The 18,362-nt window shown below is 60.9% G+C and overlaps 2 protein-coding genes across 2 annotated transcripts; one reads left to right on the top strand and one right to left on the bottom strand.

Moving 5' to 3' along the window:
- Positions 1 to 1,471: 1,471 nt before the first annotated feature.
- Positions 1,472 to 3,886, top strand: CBX8 (chromobox 8; the record flags this gene model as incomplete). Its single annotated transcript, XM_084298684.1, has 5 exons — positions 1,472 to 1,540; positions 2,141 to 2,184; positions 2,390 to 2,455; positions 2,554 to 2,620; positions 2,836 to 3,886. 5 exons carry the CDS (start codon positions 1,472 to 1,474, stop codon positions 3,676 to 3,678), a joined length of 1,089 nt encoding a protein of 362 aa, XP_084154810.1. The 3' UTR covers positions 3,679 to 3,886.
- An 8,202-nt stretch (positions 3,887 to 12,088) lies between these two features.
- Positions 12,089 to 16,646, bottom strand: CBX2 (chromobox 2; the record flags this gene model as incomplete). The annotated part of the gene is made up of 5 exons (XM_084298638.1): positions 16,569 to 16,646; positions 16,443 to 16,486; positions 15,831 to 15,896; positions 13,927 to 13,996; positions 12,089 to 13,423 (listed from the first exon to the last, which is right to left on the bottom strand). Exons 1-5 carry the CDS (start codon positions 16,638 to 16,640, stop codon positions 12,089 to 12,091), a joined length of 1,587 nt encoding a protein of 528 aa, XP_084154764.1. The 5' UTR covers positions 16,641 to 16,646.
- Between the last annotated feature and the right edge of the window lie 1,716 nt (positions 16,647 to 18,362).

The following is an 18,362-nucleotide window of genomic DNA, read 5'->3' as shown; positions in this document are numbered from 1 at the left end:
CCGCCTCGTTTACGGAGCCGAGGCTGAGCCGATGCCTTTAGAGACCGGCGCGTGGATCCCCCACGCGTGAGCGCGGCCGCCGCCGAGGCTCGCTCCCCTTCGGCTTCTAGCCCCTTAGTGTAGGAGAGCAGAGGGGGAGAGAGGCCAAGCCGTGGGAGGCCCCGTCCACCCTCGCCCCGCGTGGGCCAGGCGGCAGCTGCCCACCCGCGGGGTGGCCCCGGCCCGAGCTGCTCCGGGGCTCGGGAACGGTTCCGCTCGATGGGACGGAGCCGAGGCGCTGCCGGGCACCCCCGAACCTCCCCCCGACGGCCCCGGGGGGGACATCGCGGCTGGGCCCCCCGTTCCTCCGCGCCCACCGGGGGCAGGACCCGTCCCGGGGGCTCGCGGGGCCCGGTCTCCCGTGGCCGCCTCGGCCTCGGACTCACGCGGGGGGAGCGGCAGCGGTCCCGCGGGGCTACCGGGGCGACCGGGCCCCGGAGCTCTGCCGAAATGTGATGGGGGGCGGGGGGGGGGCAGCCCCTCCGGTGGCCCCGGGGACACCCCCGCACCCCGAGCGAGCCGGGGAAGGCAGCCGCGGGCTGCCGGAGCGAGGAAACCAGAAACTCGTATTATGGGCTGTTGAGGTCTACTTTATTTTTACTACCCGAACTGTTGGAAAGTATTTAAACTTAACCAGAACCAGCTGCCCCGCTGGCACGGCTCGGCGCGGCCATTTGTTCCCGGGAAGGGCTTTTGCCGACGCCGAGCTGTGCCGGCCGCCGGCTCCCGGCGCGGCAGCGATGCGGTGATTTCTACGCAAGCCTCCAGCGCTTCGGTCCCCAATTCCGCCGGCTTTGTCACCAAAAACCCGCGGGGCGCGGTGGTGGCTGGGGAGGGGACGAGGGGCCCGGCCGCCCCCTCGGGTTCGCCCCGTCCAGGTGTGCTCGGAGCGGTGATGCCCGGAGGTGGGGGGGGGGGAGGTGATGGAAGGGGGGGGGGGGCGGTCCGCCCCGCCCCGCTCCGCCCCGTCCCGGGGCCGGCGGCTGCCGGTGGCGGCGGCTCCTTTGTGCTGCGCTGGGCTATTGGAAGGGAGGGGGGGGGATGACTCGACGGGGAGGGTGGGGGTGGGCGCCCCCCTCGGAGCGGGCGGGGCGGCCGCGGGGAGAGAGGGGGGGGGAGCGGGGGGGGGGGCGCGGCCGCGCCCCCCCCCCCGCTCCCCCCCCCTCTCTCCCCGCGGCCGCCCCGCCCCGCGCTCATCGGGACGCGGCTCACGTCGGGGGGCGGCGCGGCGGCGGGGGCGGGCGCCGGGCCCGGGCCAATGCGGCGCGGGCGGAATATTCCACCCGGCTCCGCCAGCAACAAGTGCGGGGGGGGGGCCCGGAGGGAGGGAGGGAGGGGGGGGGGGGGGCCGCGGCGCTGACGTCAGCGGGCGGAGTATTATGGTCTGGGCTGCGCTGGCGGCTGCCTGTGTGCTGCGAGCGGCCGCGTAAACATGGAGCTCTCGGCCGTCGGGGAGCGCGTCTTCGCGGCCGAGGCCCTGCTCAAGCGCCGCATCCGCAAAGTAGGTGCCCCCCCCCACGGTATCCCCGACGGCCCCCCCCCCTTGCCGCGCCGCGCCGCGCCGCGCCCCGCCGCCGCGCAGCCCCGCGCCAGGCCGCGCCGCCCGCCCCGCGCCCTCCCCCGGCCGCGCGGCGCTGCGGCGGCTCCGGCGGCGGCGGCGGCGGCGGCGGTCGGCGGCCCGGCTGCGGCTCGGGCGCCCGCTGGGGGCGGCCCCGTCCTCCCCGCCGCATGCACGGGTTCCTCCGAGCGAGCGGGGCGGGCTCCGCCGCCGCCGCCGCTGCTGCTGTTGCGAGCCGGGCGTTGTGCGCGCCGGCCTCCCCGCTGCATGCTGCTGGGGGGCTGCGCGGGGTGGCTGCACGCGCATTTGTGTGATTTTTTTTTTTTTTTAATTTGAATTTATTTTTTTTGGTGCATTTTTCCTCCCCCCCCCCTCCCTCCCTCCCTCCCGCCCCGCGTCCCTCCCCCCTTGCATATTTTTGACACACGCCTTGGGTGCAGGCGTGTATTTGTTGCATGCATGTAATTGCATGTGTAGCTTTGTTGCAAGCGCTTATCGTGATTTCCCTCCATGCATATTTATTTTTTCTCTTTGCATCTGCAGGGGCGCATGGAATATCTCGTAAAATGGAAGGGCTGGTCTCAGAAGTAAGTCGGCTGTTTATACAATTTTGCAGGCTAGGAACTGTTGGGGGAGATGGCTCATTGTAGCTATTATTTCCCATTGTAGCAGAAAGGAAAGTTGGATCCCTTTCTCTAGGTCACGTATTTTTTGTTTCTTTTTTTCCTTCCCCTGTTACTCGTTCCCGATGCCTTTCCCTCTCTGTGTGCCCCCGCCCCCCCCCCCCCCCAGGTACAGCACTTGGGAGCCCGAGGAAAACATTCTGGATGCCCGGCTGCTTGCAGCCTTTGAGGAAAGGTACAAGGCCTTTGCTAGTCGTAGCCATTGCACTTGTAAATATGTTGCTGTCTTGTAGCTATGCTGAATTGAAGCTTTGGTTTTTTTAACACCTCTAGGGAGCGAGAAATGGAGCTATACGGGCCTAAAAAGCGAGGCCCCAAGCCCAAAACCTTCCTGTTAAAGGTAAGGAGGCAGGAGCCCCGCGTGCGTCGGTGCCGCTGCGCCGGAGAGCGGCGAGGGCTGCAGGGAGCGTGCACGGGCGGCGTGCGGGGAGCTGGTCCCTCTCCGGCTCGGATGGAGAGCGCTCGGTGCAAAGGCAGCCCCTCGTCGTGTAAGTCGTAATTACGCACCCGGGTGGCAGGACAATAAAGTCACCGGTTGATTTATCTTCTTTGCAGGCCCAGGCAAAAGCGAAAGCCAAAACCTATGAATTTCGCAGTGACTCTTCCAGGGGGATCCGGGTGCCGTATCCCGGCCGCTCCCCCCAGGACCTGGGCTCCACGTCCCGGGCTAGGGAAGGACTGAGAAACATAGCCCTGGCTCCGCAGGGCGGCAGCAGCAGCAGCAGCACCCCCAAGGGAGACAGCATCCGGGACCGGGTTATCAGGGTGGAAGAGAAACCCGGGGAAACCCCCAAAAAGAGAGGCCCGAAGCCTAGGAAAGAGCTTTACAAGGACCTGGCGGAGACTCTGGATGCCTCCAAGAGGAAACTGGGGGAGCCGGGGGACAAGGTGGGGGACTACCTCAAGGCCAGGAAGATGGAGGAGGCGGCGGCGGGGGCGGCCAAGTTCAGCTCGGGACACAGCGTCATCCAGCTCGCCCGGCGGCCGGACCCCGACCTCTCCGGCACCATGTCCAGCCCCAACCGCGTCGAGGTGGGTATGAAGCTGGGGGCCGCCGAGAGCTACGCGCCCCGGGTCGCCAAGCACCGGGCGGACTTTCTGGACCCCAAGGGGCAAGGAGGGCTGGATCCCGGCGGGCCCAAGATCCTGCACAGCGCCGTGAGCCCCGGCTCCGTGGGCAGCCTGTACCGCGACGGCGTGGGCGGCCAGGCGGGGCGGCCCTCCCTCATCGCCAGGATCCCCGTCTCCAGGATCCTGGGGGACCCCGAGGAGGAGTCCTGGAGCCCGTCCCTCAACAACCTGGAGAAAGTGGTGGTAACTGACGTGACCTCTAACTTTTTGACCGTCACAATTAAGGAGAGCAGCACGGACCAAGGATTCTTTAAGGAGAAGCGATGAGTTTCTGTCAGTGGTGGTGCTGGGGATTTTCTTCGGTCTAGATCCAGACAAAAGCTTGGTTAGAGCTTGGTGGGCTTTTTTTTTTTTCCTTTTTCTTTATTTTTTTAAATTTTTTTTTAATTTCCTGGAGAGGATTTAGAAACTGTCCTAAATTCATTAACTCATTCTTTTTTTTTTTTTTTTTTTTCACGTCTTACATTTCGTTGGAAAAATTATCTCTAGAGTTATATTTTCTATTAGATGTAAATATGTTATTTAAGAAAAAATGCTTATATATATCTATATATATATATTTCAACTCTGAGTTGTTTTATTTAAATGGAGACAACAGTGACTGCTCAGTTGCTCTTAGAAAGGACAATAAAACTGAGAACTAACGGAATTCATGCATCTGTTGCAGGAGCCGGTGTACATAATGAGTGATGTTCATAGCTAATTATGTTCTGGGTTTTTTTAACTATTATTTTTCATATGATGCTATGGATGGTGAAGGGGGAAGTGTTACTCCCTCGGAGGGCAAAGTGCCCAGATTTCTTGATTGTGATATAAGGTGTTGCTTGTACAATCAAGTGTGCTGTATCCAGAACTGTTGCCCTTGACAGTTGAAGTAAGCACTTGAATTTACAGTATTGTTGGGGAGGGGGCGTTGCCAGTTTAAAAAAAAAAAAAAGTTGCTACAAAATTGGGGCGGGGAAAAGCAGAAGTCCATAAAAAGGTTAAAACTGTTCTAGTGGAGTATTAACTTGAATTACCTTTTCTTGTGAAGGAAGAGGAGGTTTGTGTGTGTAAGATTCCTGAAAGGGGTGATACTGAAATGCACTTTAATAGAATTGTCATAGCAGTTGTGGGAGACAGAACTGAGCTGAGAATCTGTTTTCATTTTGTCTGGTCGCTTGATTCTTTTCCCCCACCCACTTCAAAAAAAAACAACAACTCTGTTTACATTCCTGAAATGCCAGAGAGGTTTGGGAGGGTAGCATGTCACTGCCCATATTTAGATGCTTTATACTGCTATAGAAAGTGGATTTTTTTTTTCCAGACACAGATCACTTTAGACTGTTGGAAGACTCCAGATAAAGCATTTTCTAATATCCACATCTCTGACAAATCCCAGAGCCACCTTTATGCATTCAGAGACAATAAATATTTCCCTTTTCTTATGCTAGTTAAACAATAGCCAAGAGGCTAAATATTCCTGTGCGCAGAGCAGCTCCTGCTGACTCTGGTGGCTTTTTGTATTTTTATTTGCCTGCATATTTCTTCTGGCTCTGAAGGACTGTGCAGCTTTCTCCCAGGGCTCAGGCAGGGCATAGCAGCGGGATTTAATGGCTCTGAACAAAATGCAGCAGCTTCCCTCCGCCAGCATTGACCAGAAACCCTCGGCTGCCTTGCAGAAAGCCCGTGGCAGTGTCTCGCAGGAGGCGTGGGATGCTGCAGCCCTCTGCCCGCCCGCTCCTCCGCTCGCTCTTTCTCTCTAAACTCCATTGCAGCTTAACCAAGGTGAGGAGAGGTCGGGGTCTTTTAGCCCTCCCTAGGAAGGAGGAGAAGCGTTTCGTTGTTTTTAGTTGATGTAGAGCAGGTGTCCTCATGTCCTAACGCATTGATTTGAGCATCTCTGTCGGTTCAAAAGCACAAATCTGTCCAGCAGCCCCCGAGGGCCAGGGCTGGGAGAGATTGGCCTTTTCCATCCTTTCTGATTGGCCCGGTGAAGCTCTTAAACGCTTTCTAATTTGGGGACTGCACATAAGATGAAAGCACATGGGGCCTGACGGGGGGAGGAAGGGGCTCGGGCGAGGAGCAGCCTTTGCCTCTGGTAGGCCCATCTGGATAACTGCGGCTCCACCTTGCTTAGCCCCTTTCCCCTTCCATCTTTTGGGACCTTTGCCTTTGTCAGATGACCTAGCAAGAGGATGCTGTATTGACTGTACAAAGGGAGCCATTTCTGTGATTTATTTTTTTTGTTGTTTTCGTTTTTTTTTTTTTTTTTGTTGTTGTTGTACGGCATATTTTGTAAAATTGAGATTTTTTAACTTGGTTTGTACGAAGAGCCGAGGCAAGCAGCGTGCTGGTTTCAGTGCTAGTGCTTGGGCAGCTGACACGGGAGGTGGTGTCGGATGGACGATGGTGGGATGTAGCTGCCCTTCCTCCCCCTGCTGGGATGCTGAAGGCAGAAACCCACCTCCCTTTGCGGAACAGCCCAGAGCAGAGAGCTCCTGCCTCGCTCCACTGCCGGGGCCCGGTGGAGGCTCGGTGTGCTTCACTCCAGCCCTGTGTACCTGTATATGTGTGCGGCCACCACACACGTATATAAAGCAAGACATACATGTGGGTGTATATGTGTGTATGTATATAGCGACGTATATACTGAGTGTGTGCGTGGGGGTGTGTGTGTGTGTGAATTATTTAAATCTAAGACTTGTATAAAAAAGATTTGGCTAAATCTCAGTCTCAGAAGTGAAGCTTAACTACGTGTCTTCTGCCAGCCGTGAATGTCCATATGAGACCTGCTTTTTATGTGAGTTTAAATATATACTTTGTAAATAGAAACGTGTCTTTCTCCCGTTTGTGGCTGGGGGGCGAGGAGAGGAGGGGGCTGGGGCGGTCGAGGGGCGCCGGGCCGGGGGTGCCCAGCGGCAGCGCGGGGCGGGCGGCGGGGCCCCGACGGGGAAGGGGGGGCGGCCCCGCTCCCTCCCTAGGCGCAGGGGGGCCGGGAGCCGCGGCCGTGCGGGACAGGGGGCGGCCCCCAGGAGCCGCCGGGGAAGGAAGGGTCCGAGCCGGCACCGGGGCGCCCCCCCGAGCACGGAGGCCGCCGGGCCGGGCTGTCCCGCGGTGCCCGGACGGGGCGGCGGCGGCGGCGGGCGCCGTGCGCGGCTCCGCTCCGTACCCAGAAAAGCCCCGGGGCCGCCGCTGCGCCCCGCTGAAGGCGTTCGGGTGCCGGGCTGGGTACGGGAACTGCTCCGGGCCGCTCCGCTCCATCCTTGAGCCGCTCCGGCCGGCGGGGGGCCACGGCGCGGCCTTCCGACGGCGCGGGGCCGGGGCCCCGGTGCGCGGCGGCCGCCCCTGCCCGGCGAGCCCGGCCTTTGTATTCAAATCTCCCTCGGCCGCGCAGCCGGGGGGAAGCGAGGGGGTTTTATTGTGATTTTTTTTTTCTTTTTCTTTTTTTTTTAAGCTGTGTCCTCATTAACCTCCTTTTTCTGCTCCGCTGGGTGAAAGGCGCAGACCCCCTTATTATCAGAGCTGTCAGCATCTGTGCGCGGAAAATGAGTGTCAAGTAGGCGCGGGAGAAAGGGCCGCACAATGGCGCCTTTCTCCCCCGGCCCCAGCGGGGGGGACCCTTTCACACGGGCGCGGCGGGGCCCCAGGCCGGGGCGGTGCGGAGGGGGTGGGGACGGCCCGCGGGGGGGGCGGGGGCCCGGCTGCCGGAGCCCCGGGACGCGGCCCGAGGAGCCCACCCCCCCCGCCCCCAGGGCGTTTCGGACGCCCCCCGCTTCTCCCCCTTCGCCCCCCGCCCCGGAGGCTCCGTTCCCCACCGCCCCCTCCGCCTCGGGAACCTCCGTTCCGCGGCCGCCCCGACGGGAGCCCCGACGGCGGAGCCCAGGCTCCGGGAACCGGCCCGGCTCGGGGCCGTTTCGCCCCCAGCCCAGCCGCGGCGGCCGGGCCCGGGAAGGCGCCGTCGCCCGGGCCCGTCCGCGGCCGCGCAGCGCCCTCCCCAGGCCGGCCGTGCCCGCTGCGCGCCCCGCGGCTCCCGGCGGCCGCCGCCCCCGGCCCGGCTCCATCCAGCACGTGCGGGGCGGCTCCCGGGGCCGGGCGGGCGCGGAGCGGAGCGGAGGCACCTGAGAGCCAGGGGCCAGAGCAGCCTCCCCCCGGCCGGTAGGAGCCGGAGCCCGGGCTCGGGAAGGAGCTGGGGGGGCGGTTTCACGGCTCTGCTTCCCCTCAGCCTTCCCTCGCCCGACCCCGGTCCCCGCGGGGTTGGGGAGCACCGGGCCGGGGCTCCCCGCAGCCTCCCGGAGCGGGGAGGGAACGCGGGGCCCCGGGGGATGCGTGGTCGCAAGGCAGCAGCGGGGCTCGCGCGTTGCCTCCCCCTGCTCGGGCTGGCACAGTGAGCACAGCAGGCTGAAAAGTTAAAAAAAATATTTATTGATATACTAAAAAAAAAAAGAGCAGTGGAAAAGTTATACAAAAAAAAAACCCGCCCGACGTAGCATCTCCTAGTGTTTTCCTGCAAATAAATTAAAAGTAGCCTAGAGGTCTAAACTAGCACTAGTGTCCAGCAGTACCAGGAACCACACAGCACGGAACGCGAGCGAGCTGGCGTGAGGGTGACCGCGGCCCAGGGAGCCCCGCGTCGCTCCGCGGGCCGGGCGGCTGTCCTGCTCCAGCAAAGCACTTAAGCTTTCCCAGGGTAATAACATCTCCAACTTTTGTTCTCTGAAAATAAAAGCAAACAAACAGCTGTAGTTTAAAGCAATTATAAGTGTCATACAGGAACGATTTGGCTCTCTCTTTAATTAAAACATACAAATCAGACCAGTGACTGGCGCAAGTTACAAGAACAATTGTTTGTTTTCACCCAATTTCTTTCAGTAAAAACCTCTCCCTCTCTGGAGTCCTTCACACTCAGATCAGAAACTCAAAGCAAACTGAACGCCCTGAAACCATCCCCGTCCTTCCACAAGCTCCATTTTTTTTTTTTTTTGGTACAAATATATATATATAAAAATATACTAGGCTTCTAGGGAAGATGGCTGAATTGGCCACCTCTTCCAGTCCAATGGAAAACAACAAGTATACTTAACCAGATTATGCCTGGAGAAAATATCCATTCAATATACAAATACTGCAGGACTTTCCACATCGGAAACCCCTTAGAAAATGACAAGTGACAAACCTTTAATTGGTTGTTTGACTCACAACTGAACACTCAAACCCATAGCAGCAAACTTAAAATAAAAAATAAAAAGGTAGACCTTGAATACTAATGGCACTGACTGGTAAACACGGTCTGCATCAGCTTTCAACCTCTGTCCACAAAAGATTACCGTAAATCACTCACATAATGTGCCTTTGAGAGGCAAACTTCAACACAAACCTTTCACTCAGACGCACGCCAGCGCCGCTGGGAGAGTCAAGGTCCTGAAACACGAGGTCAGGAGGGGCTGGGGAAGGGGGGAGGGATGAGATGAAGTTTAGAAAAATTTCTGGATTATCATTTTCACCACTCTTAAACCTTTGGAATCGAACCAGCTGGTGAGCAGAAAGGCACAATAGCTAAAGCGGTGACAGCAGAGTCCTGCCGCTACCTAGGGCAATGCCTGGGGACGCTGGGTGAAGCCGCTGTGGGGCCGCTCGCCCTCCCAGGAGGGTGTCAGCCTGGGGGGGCGTCAGCCTGGCCCGGGGCAGGAGCAAGCTGCCAGAAGGAGAAAGGCATTGGGGCTGTGATGGGGCACTCTGGAGGGAGCAGCCTTCTCGGAGCCGGTGAGCAATGACCACGCCATCTGCCCTCCTGTCTCATGCACCTTCTGGGGATGCTGAGTGCCTGACCCCTTCTCAGACCATCCTCAAATGCTTTTCCCCTTCAGCAGCCAGCTTGGGACACCAGCCCCAACATCCCATCCTAGGCAAGAGCATCCCTGCCGGGCCGGCTTCCCCTTGGGAGCATTCATCAGCCACCTCCAGCACTCGGGGCTGGGCGTCCTGCGGGGTCGCGGCTGTCCCCAGCACCCTGTGACCACCCCAGCTTTGCATAGGCACAAACCTGTCGTAGGACCGGTGTCACGGACAAGGCTGAAATAAGGACAGTTGCAAAAGGCACATTGTTGTGTAGTTTGGATCTGCAAAGGCCAACTAGCAAACATTTGGTGTGTGGGGAAGAGAGCCGGGCATTACCTCGGAGGTCCCACAAACCCCTCGGTTACCCCCCCAGAACGCGAGGCTGCGCCTGGAGCACTCGTTTCTTCTAACACAGGCTGATGTTTCCTTGGACTTTTCAAAGCAACCGTATGTCGTTTGGCAACGTTAAAGACTACAAGGTAAACATAACAGACTGACATTTTGGCATTGTGGAGCTCCACGGACACTGTCCTTTGGGAACCCCATCTGTGGACGAGGATCACCTGAGGCTCACCTCTTCCCTGGGGCCCTTTGCCTCATGGAGCAGAGCCCAGCCCGCTGCAGGCCTGGGGCTGCACGAGGCCTTCTGCAGGCGGCTTGCAGCAAATCCCCCTGGTCCCCAGCTGCCCAGCACTGTGGCGAAGTGACATTCAAGGCAGCGTGGCTGCGCACGGGGACAACTGCACAGGAGCTACAGGGATACCCCTCGGCCCCCCCCAGCTCGCCATCAGCTCCTGCAGGATGCTGCACTCAGGCTCTAGAACAAAACCAGCTCAAAGCCATGACCAGCGGGACGGCTGTGGATTAAATAACAAGCTAAGGGAATCCGTTTCTAGCCCACAGGAGCTTTTTCTGGAGAAGATGGCAGCCACTACGCAGGGAACAACGTCCCTTTCGCACCCAGGCAGCAAGCGCTGCCATCGCTGGTTTTTCATTTCACCTGAGAATTGCACCACCGGCAGCCAACGCAGCTGTGGTGGTCTGATGCATTGGGGCTTCAGAAATGTGTACCCCTTGTTTGGTCTCTTTTCCTCTCTGCGCTCCTGTGGGTACCGATGCTGCAAGTGCCCCCGTCTGTGGCAAAATAAGATGCTCGGCCCCGTGGCAGGGCACTGTGGTCCGGCGAGCGATGAGCCGTACCGATGCCGTGCCTGCAGCCACCCCGAGCCACGGCGCAGACCCTGGAGGCACTTCCTACTAACGTACCCAGAGACCTGGCAGACGGCAGGCTTTGCATCTTCTCCAGAGAAGGAGTTCAGCATTAACAGAACTAAAATGACCTCAAATGCTATTAAACTCTGCCTGAACTACTGCTGTTAATTTTGGCTTGTAAGAGTAATCTATAGCAGGGAAAAAGACCTCAGTAAAAAAGCCATTATTGGTTGCAATTACAAGCCAGAATTAACAACCCAGCTGCTGGCTCGGGACGGGAGGGCGAGGTGGCCGCAGAAGATGCCGCAGCCTGGGGGGCCAGCAGCAGAGGGTGCCTGCTGCTGACTGCTCTGGGCAACCCGGGCAGGTGTTGTCCTCCACCAGCCCCCGAGCCCTCCAGCTGGAGAAAAATGGGGATGCTGAGCACAATTCAACACTGATGAGCATCCAAGGCACGGGGCTTGACAGCAGTACTGGGTCCAGTTGGTTTTTAACCCAACTCCAGCACCAACCTCAGCCAACTGGGAGCCATAGCACCAACCTGCCTGCTGTCAAGAGAGTTTGAATGTTCTGCAAGACTTAACAAATATTCCCCAGCTTGGTCCCTGCAAGTGCCTGGATGCCGCTGAGTGTGAGGCTGAGGTGCTGGGAGGCCAGGAGGAGGCAGAGGAGCGGCTCTGGGCTCCCTGGGCTGTACGACTGGACTCGGTGCCTGCTGCCCGTCACCCCTTGCTCTCAAAGAGGCATCTTTGCCACCCTGTCTCATCAGTGTCTCACCATTCAGCCTTTGCTAGACTGGGTTTATTCCCCTCCCTCTAAAAAAAGGTTTTTCCCTTAATAAAAAATGTAAACAGTATTTCCTTATCAGCTGGAAACCACAACGGAGACATCGTGGACTTCACCATCATTGGAACTGACCTAGCCCAGGGGGGTGGCTGGACTTAATGTACCCTGAAAAACCCCCGTACCACAGCCATCCCCCAGCCCTCGGGTGCTGGAAGCATCAGCTGTCTATTTGGATTGACTTGTGACTGTCCTTGTAGCTTGTAGGTGGATTCATGGGGCGCCCAGAGGAGAGAAGAGGCTCTCCTTTCCTCTCCTTTCCTCTCCCGAGCATCAGCCTGGCCCATGGCCCCTCCACCCCTTCTCCCTGCCACCAGAGCCCTGCGCTGTGTTCTGCCATCTCAAGCTGCCAAGCAGGGAGAGCCGTGTACGGTGAAGCCTGGCTCAGAACTTGCCAGCCCGTCCCCTCCCAGCAGCACAACGCCTCCGCTCCCGGCCCGCGGCGCTGGCCCCTCTGCGCGGGGCCCCGGCTCTGGCAGGACGAAGGGCAGCAGGGAGGGACTCCCTCATGTGCTGGCACTTCTGAGCGGGTTTCACCGTACGTTTCCCTGGCCCTCTGAGCACAAGTCTCAACAGGTCTCACGGGGTGCACGTGGGTGCTGCAGACAGTGTCCGAGCTGGCACTGCCTGCAGCACTGGGCGCCGCGCTGCAGGGAACGGAGGCAGCCGCTGGCAGGGGCGGACGGTCACCATGCGAGTCCCTGCCACGGGGCGTTCACCTAAAGAAAGAAAAACCTGACGGGAGAGCTGGGCAAGGCTACGGGAGAGGCCCGGGGACCGCCTCCCTCCTCTCCTGCTCCCTGGCTCAGTATTGCCGCAGGTTGAAGAACCCGACGCTGGTGGGGGACTCCTTGACCGTCACCGTGATCAGGTTAGCGGTGACGTCCGTGACGAAGACGTGCTCGATCAGGCTGCGGGTGGGCTTCCAGTCCTGGCTGGTCTGGATGGAGACGGACATGTTCTGACCCACGCCGGGGAAGGAAGCAGAATCCCGATCCGAGTCCGAGCTGGTCTCTTCGCCTGTGCTCACTTCGGAGAGGGCGGCTGGCTTGCGGCTCTCGGGGGCCACGTGCCCCTCTTGCGTGCCGGCCGTGCCACCCTTGGCCAAGTCCCTCTCGCCAGTGACCGCCCTGTGCGCCTGCTTCTCGCTCTTGCTGCTGTCCCCCACGCTGGCAGCATTCGATCCAGCACCGGCTCCACCGCTCTTCGTGACGGCGGCACCCGCGCTCGCCGCTGCCCCGGCGCTTTTGGACAGGGCGCTGCACACGTGGCGAGGGAGGCTGCTCCCCCCGGCTGCGTTCTGCCCGTTTTTGACGCTCTGCAAGTTTAAAGCTTGGAGGTTCAGCTCCTGACTGGATGCCAGCTGGCTCCCGGGCACAGCCGAGCTCGCAGGCGTCTTGCTGCCGTTGTGCAGCATTTGGGCTCCTGCAGCGAACCCAGACTTCGGGTCCCCTCCAGCACCACCGCCGGGAACCTTGGCAGTCTTGGCTCCCTGCATGGTCAGCCCAAGCTCCCCAGATCCTTTCTGGTTCCTCATTTTTAGGTCCAGCCCTAAGCCGCTCTTGCTCGATGCCTGCGACTTCAGCGCGAGCCTGCTCAGGGGCGAGGTCTCTGCCGAGCTCTGGTTTTGGGACATCCTGTTCATGTAGTGCACGATGGAGCTCTGCCAGCTGATGGCCCGGTTCGGGCTGGTGGAGCCGCTCTTCATCATGCTGGGGAGGTTTTCTGCCGACGACCCTCCGGAGCTGAGCCCAGCCAAGGTGCCCGGCGCTTCCTTCAGCACAGCCATCCCTGAGCCCTGCGTGCTGTGCTGGGGCTGCAGCTTCCCCATCAGCTTGGCACTGCTCCCCACCTCCTTGCGGGACGTTTTCAGCACCTTTGTCAAGTTCACGGTCCTCCGAGCTGCCTTCTGCTCTGGGGGGAGAGGTTTCCGCCCACGCTTCTTTCTGGAAGTGTCTTTCATTTCTGGCTTTGCCACCAGGATCTGAGCTTTCTTCTGGGGCACCGGGTGAGTCTCTCTGCTGCGGGGACCTCTCTTTGCTTCCAGGTCACTTTCATCCTCTTCATCGGAGGAGGAAGAAGAGGAGGATGTTGAGGAAGAGGAACTACTTGACTTACTTTTTGAGGGCATCTCTGGTTCCTACGAAGCAATGAGGAGGGACAGGGAAAGAGTGAAGACAAATTATCAAAGAACAGCCAGGGACACTGCAAATCTTCCAGCGTGGCCTGGCTGGGTGCCCTGGACAAGCACACAGGTTCTTTCCCTATGTTTCTGAGCTTCTCTCCCTAGATGACACGCGGCCTCTGCCATAAAATGAGCCAGGGAACACGCAATAAAGCACCGGCAAGGCACAAACACCAGGCAGGACCCGGTGCTTGGGAACTGCTCTGTCTCTTTCTACACCACCACCAGACCAGCGACAAAGAGAAGTCCTCCTGCAGGCATCCCTGTCCAGCTGCCCATCCTGCACTCTGCAGTGCCTCTACCACAGGGTCTGCAGGCACTGCCGTGTCCTCGCCACCCTCCGTGGGCTCAGCACCCATGACACCGTGTTGTGGGACAGACACCCGCTGGTGCCCCTCAGGGTCAGAGACTCATCAGGGCTGTCTCTGCTGTGGGTTTCCACCACCTCCAGGACTTACCACGTGTTTCCTGGGCCTGCCCCTGGGCCGTTTGCCTTTCTTGCGGTTCTGCACTTCTTTCTCGTGTTCCCTGGAAAAAAAAAAATCACAAAAAAACGATTAAGGACAAAGCTTGAATAAAAAAAATAATAATAAAAAAATAACAAGCCCACCCTGATTCTTCCATTTCTTCTGTCATTAAAAAAAAATCCTGCTCTGATGCTGTGGGCTCAGCTCCGCTCTGAGCAGCAGCTGGAAGGTGTCCCACAACCTGCAGCCTCCCCGTGGGGTACCTGGGCCAGGCTAGGTAGCAGCACCCTTCCCTTCCACAACCATTTCCAACACTTGGGGGCCACACGTTGCTATCAGTATTTAAAATATGTCAGGCTGCTGTGCACCTCAGCAGCAGCTTTGGAATGAAAACACCACGAGCCTTTCTGCCAGCTGACCTACAGCATCTGGAAGACTTGGGCCAAGAATGTGAAGAAAAAAGAACTACAAACGGAGAAAAGGGCTACAAAAATGGTGGACAAAGATGGCTGTCCAGACAGCAGGATATTCAGCTGGCTCAGCAAGAAAGCATTTGCCCTGCTATACTGGCGGAGAGATGAAAAGAAAAAGTCTCTTGCATAAAACATGGGACTGAACTGCATGGATGGCTGAAATGCGTTTACCAAACAGCTCCATCCGCCGTGCAACACCGTCCTGATGGCTGCCCTAGTCCTGGTACCTTTGTTCCACTGTTTGTCTCCTCGTTTGCTACGAGAACACTCCCACACTCCCACAGCAAGGATCTTCCAGTGCTCAGCGACGCACCACAGCGTTGCCCATCCCAAGCCAGCGACCTTTCCAATTCGCAGCAAAATTTGCTGCTTTGCCGGCAGAATGGGAACAGAACAACGGATGCATCTGAATGGTCTCTGCTGAGCCCTTCCTTATTTACACACCCGCAGAGCTGCGCTTCCCCTTCCCGGCGAGAAGCAGGCCAGCCCCTGTGCAGAGGGGCAGCGATGGCACTCCCTGGGGTCCCAGCCTTCTCTCTTTCACCGGGCTCATTTTACCTCTGCTGCATCCTTGGCGGGGAGGTGGTGGCCCGGGCCAACAGCCATGCAAAGCCCGGGGTGACCGTACTGAGAATGTGTTCAGGTCACGATACTACTTGGTGTTTCTCCATTTAAAAGGGACAGTGTTAAGCTGTATCACATACGGCTGATTAAACTCCGTGCTGCCTGCAATAACCACCAGCTTCCATTCTTGAAAAAAATGGCTCCAGAAACGAGTTATAATTAAATCCTATCGTAAACTTTAATGATTTTTATTAATATGGAGCCAAAATATTTGGCAGCACTGTGCTTAATGTAGCCAGCTGGCTACTTTTCTATCTCCATGCCTGACTCCCGGTGTATAATAGCTGCAGAACAATTGCAGCTCACAGCTCGGCTCTGTGTCGTAGCCCGGCTCTGGCAGAGGACACCATTTTCTCCCACCCATTCCTTCCTCACCCCTCTCGCAGCTATGCCCTCCGTAAATACACGCTGGTGCCTTTCCGAGTCCACCATTTCCGTAGCCGTAGGAGCGGTCTCCCCACCTGGGCGTGCAGTCACCCCCCGAGCACAGCCGAGGCCCTGGCTGCTGGTCGGGGAACAAGAGCTAAAGGTCTCTGCTGGGTGCTGCTGTGCGCCCATTGTGCGGCGCGAGCACAAACAGATTGTGCACAGGGCCATAAATTCTCCGTGTTTACCCAGCCTGGGGAGAGCCGTCCTAGGTGGACCTGAACTGTAATTTCAGGAGATGAACAAAAGAGCTGTGCCACAGAAGGCACGGAGAGCCCCGGTCTGTTGTTTCCACAACTTCCACCGCACGCGCGGCCAATTAGAAGTTAATTGACTTTATCGTTCGTTTAGAAATATTTACGGTTTGCTCACTTCTTTTGGAAAGCGAGGAGCAGTCTCGGATCAAGGATGTTCTCCTCGGGTTCCCAGCTGTTGTGCCTGGAACAGAAGACGGGACTGGGCGAGAGCACGGGATCACCGCTCGCCGCCCCCCCCTCCCCGTTACCGGCCGGGCCCCGGGGAGTTCAGCCGAGGACACCCGGGCCCTCCGCGAGCCCCGGACCGAGGACCCGGCGCCGGGCCCCGCGCTTCCCACAACGGCGGCGATGGGGACGGAGGTGGCCGGGCTCGGGGCGCCGTCGGGGCCCGGGGCGTCCCAGCACCGACGGCTGGGGCCGAGGGGCCGAGGGGGGCGCAGGCCGGGGGCGGCCACGGCGGCGCCGCTCGAGGCGAGCCCCGCGCATCCCGGGGGAGCAGGAGGGGGACGCGCGGCCGGTGCCTGCCCGCCGGGGGGGCGCCGGAGGGGGGGCGGCCCGGCCCGTCGGGGGGGGGCTCAGCCCCACGCGGCGGCGGGGAGGGCCGGGCCGCGGCCGCGCTTATTTGTAAACAAAAGGAGCGGCGCGGCCCGAACAAAAGCGGCCGGGCGGGCGGCCCCCCGCGCCCCGCACCGCCCCGCGCCCCCCCCCGGCCCCGCGCCCCGCTCACTTGGAGGACCAGCCCCGCCACTTGACCAGGTACTCCAGCTTGCCCTGCGGAGAGAGGCACAGAGAGGCGCGTTAGCGGAGGTGGCGGCGGGGCCGGGGCGCTGGGGGGGGCGCGGCGGGGGCCCACCTTGCGGAGCCGCTTGCTGAGGATGCACTCGGCGGCGAAGACCTGCTCTCCCACGCTGCTCAGCTCCTCCATGGCGCCGGCCGGCCCCGCTGCGGCCCCGGCCCCGGCCGCGGCCCCGCACGCACGCACACACAAGGGGAGCCCCCGGGCGCGCCCCCGACGGCGGCCGCGCGCGCCCCCGCCCCCCCATCCCCGCGCGCCCCCCGGCACAATGCGACGCGCGCGCCCCCGGCGGGGGGGGAGAAGGGGGGCTCCCCAAATTCCCCGCCGGCCAATGGGGAGCGGAGGGCGGGCCGTGACGGCGCGGGGGGGGGGGGAGGCATTGTCTGCCGCGACCCCTCCCCTTCCTGCCCGCGCGGGGGGCGGCCCGGCCCGGCCCGGCCCGGCCCGGGGACAATGGGCAGGGGCTGGCCCGGTTCGGCCCGGCCCGGTTCGGCCCGGTGCGGGCGCGCAGAGCCGCAGCGCGGCGCTTTGTTCCCTGGGCGCGGGGCCGGCTGGCGGCGTGTGCGGCACGGCCCGGCACGGCTCGGCACGGCCCGCACGGTGCAGGGCTGCTGCGGGGCTCCCGGCACAGCACGGGGGGAGCCTAGACCCGGCCCGGTCCCGCCCGGTGTCCGCTCGGTGTCCGCCCGGTGCCGGCGCTATCCCGCCCCGAGCATCCCGGTCCCGGCCGGGCTCGGCCACCGGCTCCGGGCCGCGGCGTGGCCGGGGACAAAGCGGCGCGGGGCAGCCCCGGGGCACGGGGACTCAGCCCCCACGCAGCCCCCGGTCGGTGCCGGAGCCGGGGCTGTGGTTCTGAAGCGGTTGGCGAGCGAATAAAGGCCGGCGGGGCGGGGGGGGCCACCCGGCGGGGCCATCCGTGTCGCGGTGCCACCCGCGGGCTGGCGGCCAGGTAGCGCCCGGCTCGGAATCGCTTTCCCCGGCGCCCAGCCCAGCCCAGCCGAGCCGAGCCAAGGAGCGCGCCGCGGCCCCGCGCACCGGGGCGGGCAGGGCAGCGGGAGCGGCCGGCGCACGGCGGCTGTGGGCGTGGAGCGCCGGGCTCGGTGCTTCACGGGCATGAAGAAGATGAGTCAGCACCGCGGGGAGTTCGCAACCGCGGGCCCGGAGCCTGCGAGCAACCGCGCGGCAGCCGCAGGGCAATGAATTCCCGTAGCCCGAACGCTTCGGTGCCCGCGGCGTGCGCGGACTGAGCGGGCCCCCCCCCCGGGCGATGGGGTGTCCTGCACGCGGGGCTGCCGCTCAGACCCCCCCCGGGACCGCTGCCTCCGGTAAGCACCGCTGGGCTGGGCAAAGCCGCTCTGCGCCTCCGTGCGCTGCAGCCGGGCGTTGCGGCGTCCCCGCTGCGGGCGGCGGCGTGGATGGGGGGAGCCCCTGCATGGCGGGGGAGGGCGGCGGGGGGCCGCTGCCCCGGGCACAGGAGAGGTGTTGGGGCGCCGAGTCCTTCCTAGGAGCTCCTCTGGTGTCGAGCGGTGCCCCATTTTATTGTTTTCTTTTCACTGGTTTTGTTCACCGACGAGAAGAATAGTTGGAACTGGTTTATTTAAGCCAAAGGTGACATGGAAATGTAACCCAGCGCTGCGCTTTTTTCATCCTTTAAAGTTCATTTAGCTTTCATCAGCTCTGGTCTTTGTGTGCAGCACGTCTTAAATTTTAGTAAAAAAAAACGTGCGAGACTTTCCATCCCCGCACACACCAGCCGTGTGCGCGCACAATACGGCATTCACGGCGTTTATGTGGCAGCTCAAGTGACCGGCCGCGCCGCGCGGGGTGAGGAATGTCGGGCTCGAGCTGCCT

Source organism: Netta rufina (assembly GCF_964035555.1).
Source record: "Netta rufina genome assembly, chromosome: 19".
Taxonomy (NCBI): Eukaryota; Metazoa; Chordata; class Aves; order Anseriformes; family Anatidae; genus Netta; species Netta rufina.
Note: the sequence above shows the minus strand (reverse complement) of the source record. Positions and strands in the feature narration are given on the sequence as shown.